Below are 8,485 nucleotides of genomic sequence, written 5' to 3'. Positions count from 1 at the left end.
AAATTCTTTGTTGGGGGCCAAAGCTAGAGACTTTCTTGCAAATGTTTTCAGCTCATTATTAGCCCCATTTAGATGTTTTTTTTTTTGGATACTGGGGGAAACATGTATAAATCATGTTGTTAAACTTCTCCGTTATGATTAGGCTGCAATATCTTAATGAGCTTCATGTTCAGTTTATATGATGACGATCTCTGCAAGTACAGGTCGTATAAAAGGTCCTTGTGCGTGACTTGTTGGTCTCCTAATAAAAAATAATGAAAAGAGTTTTATAACTTCATCTTAGAACGTGTCTGACAAGCTAAAGAGCGGCTCTACTGCTATATTATTCCAGTTCCATTAAGTTTGTTGGAAAATTAAGCATTTCTCAAAGATTTAACAACAAGGTGCAAAAACAAAGACTCAGAGGAGTTTTTTTTTTCTTTCTGTTGTTGTTGTTGTTTTAGCTCTGCTGTACACTGCATTAATTTACTGTCTGCCCCAACCACGGCTTCCTGCAGGACAAAACAGCCATTTTCACAGGTGCAGAATGTCCCCTGCGTAACATTACGGCCTCCAAGGGTGATGCGGTGGAGCAGGGGCAGAAAATAAACAGCAGTAAACAACGGCAGCAGTGGGGGAGCAGGGCTTCCCCTGCTGGGTTGATTATCAGGGGCCGTAAACAGCCGTTGTCCTTCCCTGGGAGCTCAGCGAGTGGGAACGGCTAACGCAGACGATCGACAGAGAGGTCCAGGAACATCTGGGCCTGAGCCCACCCCACTGGGCTTCTGTTGCCCCGATGAAGAGGTGTGAGTTTGTACATCAGCTGCTGTGACGGGAAGAAGGAGATTCTGTGTGAAACGGCACACTGGGTCTGATCAAAAAGAACATGCAGTTCATTTAATTCTAAAATAACATTTAAATAGAGACAGAATAATGAAATTTGCTACGATGTCCATCACACCTGGAGTGAAGGGTGTGGTCTTTGCTAGAAGAAAAAAAGCAAAACAATGTAGGACTGACACATTTACCGCAGTGCTTACTAGTCTTTTCTCTTAAAATAGAAATAAAAAAACAGCAATGCTTTTAAATCAATCAGCCAAGAGTGCATGATTATTTTTTTCTCACCAAAATCTGATTTTCTATATTTTCCTTTGGTAAGTGACACTGTTCTATGAGAGACGATGAGGTGAGCCAGCTGAACACACTTTTCTAACAGCTTCCAGATGTGCATCCCTCACATCATCCTGTTACACTGCCATGTAGCACCCCCTGCTGGGGACACCTGGGAACTGCAAGAACAGCAAAACTGATTTTTCAGGAAGCTGATTGCGTGGATAACTATTTACAGTTTTGCCAGAGTACCAACAAGAAATTAAATTAGTTTACTTCATATTAACTGTCCTATGACTATGTGACAGAAAGGCTGCTGGCTGCACCAGGTACAGTTGTATTCAATAAATTACAATACGGGTTCTAATGAGGCTCAATAGCGATAAGTCATCATAACCAAGAGATAAAGACATACCAAGATATTTCTGTGTATAGTTAATGTATGTGTTTCACGTAGGGCACAAAGTTACTAAAAAGAAAATCACCATTTCAATAATACTCTACTTTATTGAATATGCCTGTATGTGCCCTAACTGCTGATTCAATGATCATTCATTGATTCATTTATCATTAGAGCTCTTGATGATGTCTTACTGAAAAATCAATGTGTTTACAGTGACACAACCCAGGTGTTTATTTCCGTTCATGTCACTATCACTTTATTTTAGATCTATAATCATATATATATATATATATATATATATATATATAGATAGATAGATAGATAGATAGTTACACATCTATATAGTTATATTACTTTTGTGTGGAATGTTCTACACACATTATATATATATATATATATATATATATATATATATATATATATAAGCGTGTAACAAAAGTAATTTCCCTCTGGGAATATTAAAATATCTCTGATTCTGGCTCACAGCTAACGAACACCAAATTCAGTTTGTCAGAAAAGACTGAGCTGGAAAAATGATTGGTACAGAAATCATAGGGACTGCTGATTTACAGTAGTAGCAAAGTTGAGTGGAAGAAAAAAGTGCAGTAGTGAGAGGTCCAAGAAACATAACTGGATCCTTAAGAGAATTCAGAAACAAAGTCCCTTCAAGATTTTCTTTTTTAATATAGCTGTACTGGGAGACTTTATTGGGTTTATCTAATATTTAGATATTTTGATTAACTAAATTTTACTTTTTTCTTTAGCAATAAACATCAGCTTTTAACAAAAATAAACAATTTATATTTTTAATTTCAATTTACTGGTAGCCGTGAACAACCTTGGACGTTTTTGTTCAAAAGTCCTTTAACCCAATATGGCTGCTAAAGATCCAGAATTCTGGATCTGTCGCCCAAACATACATGAACACAATCCTCTCCTCCATGCAGCATCATGCTCTGCATAACTTGATCCATTTAAGTCCAGCAAGTTGTAAGAATACAACTGCAGGTTGTTGGTTCCCAAGAACCACAATCATCCAACACTTTACCATGTTCTCATGTTCCTTTACTTCAACCAACTTCAAGTTACCCCCACTTATTAGATCCAAGATGGTTGATTGTTTTTAAAATCAGAAAAATTTGCAGTAAGAGCATCCAGCTTATTGAATCAAAGGCAGGAAAAAAATTTCCCCAAACATTATGAAACCCAGAACGCAATTTAAATATCTGGAATATGAAGCCTTGAGATGTTACGCATGGCCTGATCAGTTTACTGCTGGGGTAGATATTCCAGATATAAAGGTTTGTTTGTGGAACCAGATTACCACCCTGCCTTTAAGATGAACTGGACCATTAACGCAGTGAGGAGAGTATTAGAAGGCAAAAGAAAAACTCCAACATTCGTGTTCCTCCAATTTATTAGCCAAATGTACAGAGCCATTAACGGTAGGACTTCTGGTAGCGGGCACGGGCTCCAGGTCCACCGAACTTCTTGGACTCGCAGCGACGTGGATCTGCGACCAGCAGGGTCCTGTCGTACTGGATCAGGATGTCCTTGATCTCCTTCTTGGAGGCCTCGTCAACATCTACAGCCAAGGAAAACCCAACAGGTTAGAAACTCTTTCAACAACTCCACATTTAACGTTAATGTCATTGAATTTCTACATCTCATTTCATTCGTAAAGCCTGAATTCAGTCCGAATCTCCCTATTTTATTAAAAGGCACATCTGCCTAAAGCCATGCCTGAGATTGTGCCCCCAGATGAATACACAGTCCTTAATTCTTAAAACTGGACGATTTGTCTGTTTGTAAAGTTGTTTCCTGCTCAAACATTTATGATAAAACCCCACTTCTTTTGGCTGAAGAGTTTAGATCTCAGCTGAAATATTTCTGGAAAAATGTGTGTTTGAACTCAGCTGTAAACTAATATTTTCTAAAGCTCCAAGACTGCACCACAGGACAGATGTCGGTCATGTTATATTCCATTTTTCAAAGCGTACTCCTGTTCTAATTTGAGAACAAGGGCAACTTGTCTGCAAGTATAATAATAATGATGCGACCAAATTAACATGTGGGGGGAAGAAACTTACACTTCTGGTAGTATGCGACCAGGGCTTTGGAGATGGCTTGACGGATGGCTGCAGAAAAAAATAAATAAACATGATTAAAGGATAACTAGACATAATAAATATAATTAAATCGCAGGACTCAAGCAGAAGATGAGCATCACCATAGATCTGTGCAACATGTCCACCACCCTTCACTCTGACTCTGATGTCAACGCCAGCAAAACGCTCCTTTCCAAGCAGCAGCACTGGCTCCAGAAGCTGGAAACAATACAAACGAGAATTCCTCATTGAAATGTACAAAGGAACATTTTATTTACCCAAATAAGTCAGCCTGGGTGAACCCATGTCCTCTTTATAAGTTTTATATACAGATAAATTCTAATTAAAGAGTCAGAGCTCTTCTGCCAGTGTCAAACCCCAAACTCCAATAGATTGGGGATTTAAATGTAACCTTGTATGTAAACAACATAAAGATTTCATTGAGAGAAAGAAACCCAAAGCCCTCGGTTCATAGCTTGATTTCTCAGCAACGAGAACAAAAGCAGCTGGAATTTAGACAAAAATGTTCTACGCACTAATGAAAAAATTAAAGACTTAAATAAGTAATTTACACATTTCATAGTCTAACTAAATCATGATTAATTTACACTGAAACATCACAAAAATCTAAATCTGTTAACAGGAAAACAAAATCTGAAGACGCCGCGCCGCTCACTCAGGCTCCAGCTTCCATTGAGGACTCGGTCCTCTCCAGGGGCTTACCTTGTACTGGAGGGTTGCTGGTTCCACCATCTCCAGGGGTCTGCCGTTCACCTTGATCAGGCCATTTCCCCTTTTGCAGTGGGCGACTGCTGTGGCCGTTTTCTGTAGAAGCAAACCACAGGTCAGTGGCACGTCAACCAAAGGGAACCCAAGAAATCTAGCAGCGAACTGCAAAGATTTCTCCTCAATTTCAGAAACGTGAACAGGTCTTAAAAAATGGCCAAATAACGACCAGCTAGTAATTATTCTAAGAATATATTCAAAAGTGGAAATGCATCAATTATACTATTAGCAAATATCATGGATCACAAAGACTCTTACACACCTAAGCTAATTTTGCTCCCAGAAAACATGATTAAATAATCGACATTCACTTTTATTGACGAGCTTCTGCTAACTCTCCATCATACTTAATCTAAGCATCTTCAAATGTTACGACTTTCCTTACAAGCTTTAAACTGTACTTCAGTGAAACTTGATTTCTTAACCGTATTAGATCAGTTATAAACACCCAAACTTATGGGCCGATGCATGAGTGTTGCACGTTGTCACTCTGAGCCACAAGGAAACCTGTAACAACAAGGCTAACAAGCTAAGCTACATTAGCTTAACCAAGCGGCTATAACAGCTACAAGTGAGCCCTTTAAGGGGGGTTAAGTTGAAAAATAGTGTCGGGAATGTATTCGGGTTAGATAAGAGCACAGGTCGAACACAGGAGTGGGGAATATTTATTAAATCGAGGCTACGTTGGTGTTTCGTCTTTCCTATTTTAGCTCAAGTCCGCTAGCGAGGCAGTTTAGCTACACTACCACATGTGGATTCAATTCAGCAAAAAACACCTACTTTACGTCCAAACACCTGGACAGACTGCAGTGGACCTTTCGCTGGCATTTTTCTGAAACACAAACAAGACGACAACCACGTCAGAAAGCAACAAATTAAGGTATTATTAGAGATTTCGCGGCGGATCAACCAGAGTCACACACCGTTCTCAGCTAGGGTGCCGCAAGAAGAGGCCGATGGGGTTTCACACGCCAAGCATCAGGGGCCGCTGCGCGACAGTTGAAGAAGCTTTACGGTAGACATCCGACAGCTCCTTTCACTTTACGTATTTCTTTTTTGTGATGTTTTTTTTTTATTTCTAAGAGTGCCGACTCTTTAGGTTACAAAATGTATTTTTGTTACTACTATTATTATCAATGATTTTATATAAAAAAAACAAAATGTCTTTATTAAAACTATCGTATATTTAAAGGATGTTAGGGTGTGACACTAAACTGAGGTTTCAACGGGAATAAAAGTGGTTCTAAATAGACATGGGTAAACGGTGTGGTTTGGAATTTAAAAAATACGTACGAAATAGAAATTTGCAACATAGTATTAAACTAAAGCTCCAAAAGAAAACCTTCCTAGACAGGAAGGATACATCAAGTATAACAATGAACAAATGGTTAAATAAAAAAGTTTTCGTTATGGTAAAAATTATTTAAATTTTTGTTTTAAATAAATGGATAATTTTGAACACGTGGGCAAGTGGAATAAAACCAGTTCTTCTGGGTAAAAACACATAGAGAGACAGAAAAACAAATTGAATTTTGTTTGTGCCATTTATGGTTTTGCTTTTTTAGAAATTGCATTAACCATTTAAGCACCCATATTTATGGCGCTGATGAAGAGAATCAGCATTCTAAATAAATAATGCAGCCACTCTGTAACCATGTAATGTATTAGCATTCCATTTATTTCATACATTTTGCCATTCTTTATATAATAAGAATAGAATTACTCATAGATTCAGCTAATTGCTACAAAATGCAATCATATAAGAATAACAGCTTCATGCTCCTGTGTGGAAATGTCCCCCATGACAGACACATGACGAAAGTGCTCAACATGGCAGCTAAGGAAAATAATCACTGTCCAGCCAGGTGGACAACAGCATGTTAATAAAAAAAAGCAGTATATATATATATATAATTATACTTTTCTATAACACTTATTATCTTGTACTTACAATTATTATTATATCAGTAAAACTGGTATAGCAATAGCTTAAAAAGCTTCAAATCATAGCTGTTAGTTTGTAAACTTGTACTACTATTGTACTATATCGAAGAACCAAAGTTTACACTATATTTCAACATGGATAGTTTTAATTGAGGAAGGAATGGCGTGATTTATTTAATACTATTATTATTTTAGCATCTTTTAAACATTTGCAATAGGCTGTAAAAAAATGACATCTAAAGATCTTCCCTCATTTATATTCTTCTTTGCCAACTTTTCAGATTATGTGTAGTACTTTGCAAAACCTTAAGTATGCAGAAACTGATTTGATATTCCCCATGTGCCACCATGTTAACAAAAGGATCGTAACTGTCAAATCAACAAAAAACAGAGAAAAACAAACCATTTGTCTTCTGTCAGTTGAAGGGAAAACGTTCAGCTTGCTATTAGAAAAAAAAAACTCTAGGAGCGCTGATAAGCCCCACTTTGCTTATAAAACCAGCTGATAAGGATTTGTTCATATAAGATCATACTTAGAACCAAAGCTTATAGCGTCATACTTTAGTAGAAAAATACTCCCTCTGGTGTAGGTTAGATGAGTGTCATCGGTTTTAAGTGGAACACCATGCTTGCTTGCATGATGCCGGGATAAAATTGTAATCAGTTACCATGGATCCTTTCCAAAGGGAGTTTTCTTTTGTTTTTATTTAGTAATGCATAACCTCAGATATCACAGGAGTCAGCTCTGCTAGGGATGAGATGCTGTGGGCGAAGAACGCGTAAGTTCAAATAAGGAAAAGGAAAAGCAGATTTTTTTTTTTTTTTACAAAGCCAAATATATGAGACAAAGATTTTAATCTTATTACAATCTTGGAAAAGGTTCAAAAGAGCCCCGGCTTTTTCTACATGTAGTGGATGATGTCAAACTCTTGTTACTCGGATAGTTGCGATAGTGGCGCATTTCTAATGTGTCAGTTCTCTCGGAATATGCTCCATGGCTCAACAATGGACCATGTTGTAGTAGGGGGAGGTGGGCTAGTTGGGCCAGACAGCATCTTGGGAATCTGTATACAGAGAAGTGAGTCATTTGTGTTGTACCTACCCATGTCTGACATTTACTGCGGTGAGACTGGTGTTTATGGTGTCAGCCTGGGGTGAACAAGCACCTGGCTTCTTTTATTGTCAGAGACTGAGCTCTTCTCCAGGAGTTATCTTCTCTTGATGGGTGACGATTTTAAAAGCTTTCAGTTTCAATCCTTGCACTTTCCCCGATCCTCCGTGCAGGAATTTCTCCTTTGCGTTAGTAAATTCAGAAGCTAAGCTTTCTTACCTTATTCTTTCCTTAATTTTCTTTTTTTTTTAATGTGGCTCAAGCAAAAGCCTATGAAGCAGGGGAGGCCCAAGGTTGGATGGGGCCTTGAGCATCATTTGATTTGGAGGCCATCTTCCTTTCAGGAACATTACCACAATGAACAGTGTTTCAAAGATGAGGCCAAATCTGGGAGAGGGGGCCACGTTTAACTGCTTGAGCTTCAAAGCAATCTTGGATAATTGGATTGTTGTTTGCTGAGATGATATTTGTGAACAAACTGAGCTCAAACACAAAGGAAAGATTAAACATATAACATCAGATTGTAACAATGGCTACTTGTAGGAAATGGTTTTCTTCAATATTTTATTTAATTTTTGGGCAATTAAAAAATGTAACATTTAATATACTTAAATTTTTTAAACAAAGTTAATGTTCTTCTTCTCAGTAACCCCCCCCCCCCCCCCCCCATCCAAAAAAAAAAAAAAAAATGTATCTGTGTTAAAAGTCAAGCATTTGTGGAGGTTCCCGGGGATTAGGGAACCCTAAACAGCGGCTTGGTTTGCTTTTTATTTTTACCTGTTATTTATCTATGTCGCCACAAGGGGGCACTGAAAAACGAAGACTCATCTTTCCATTTAATTTATTATAAAACATGCTATCTATGTTCTTATACTATTTCATTAGAGACACTTATAAACCATGAAACATATAAAGAATAAATAAATAAATAAGGATCTGTTTATAAGGTATAACGCATAACTTTAATATGTAAACACGGGTAAAAGCAATATGTAGCAATAATCCATTTGACCTATTCCACATGAAATGACTGGCAGCTGCAGA

At 37.7% G+C, this 8,485-nt stretch overlaps 1 protein-coding gene across 1 annotated transcript; it reads right to left on the bottom strand.

Annotated features, from left to right (window-relative positions):
* Nucleotides 1–2,891: 2,891 nt before the first annotated feature.
* Nucleotides 2,892–5,400, bottom strand: rps16 (ribosomal protein S16). Its single transcript, XM_012879010.3, has 6 exons — nt 5,310–5,400; nt 5,167–5,218; nt 4,324–4,425; nt 3,723–3,819; nt 3,583–3,630; nt 2,892–3,077 (listed from the first exon to the last, which is right to left on the bottom strand). Exons 2-6 carry the CDS (start codon nt 5,212–5,214, stop codon nt 2,932–2,934), a joined length of 441 nt encoding a protein of 146 aa, XP_012734464.1. The 5' UTR covers nt 5,215–5,218; nt 5,310–5,400; the 3' UTR covers nt 2,892–2,931.
* Between the last annotated feature and the right edge of the window lie 3,085 nt (nt 5,401–8,485).

The sequence above is a fragment of the Fundulus heteroclitus genome, chromosome 17 (assembly GCF_011125445.2).
Source record: "Fundulus heteroclitus isolate FHET01 chromosome 17, MU-UCD_Fhet_4.1, whole genome shotgun sequence".
NCBI classification, from domain to species: domain Eukaryota; kingdom Metazoa; phylum Chordata; class Actinopteri; order Cyprinodontiformes; family Fundulidae; genus Fundulus; species Fundulus heteroclitus.
This window is presented reverse-complemented; position numbering and strand designations above follow the sequence as displayed.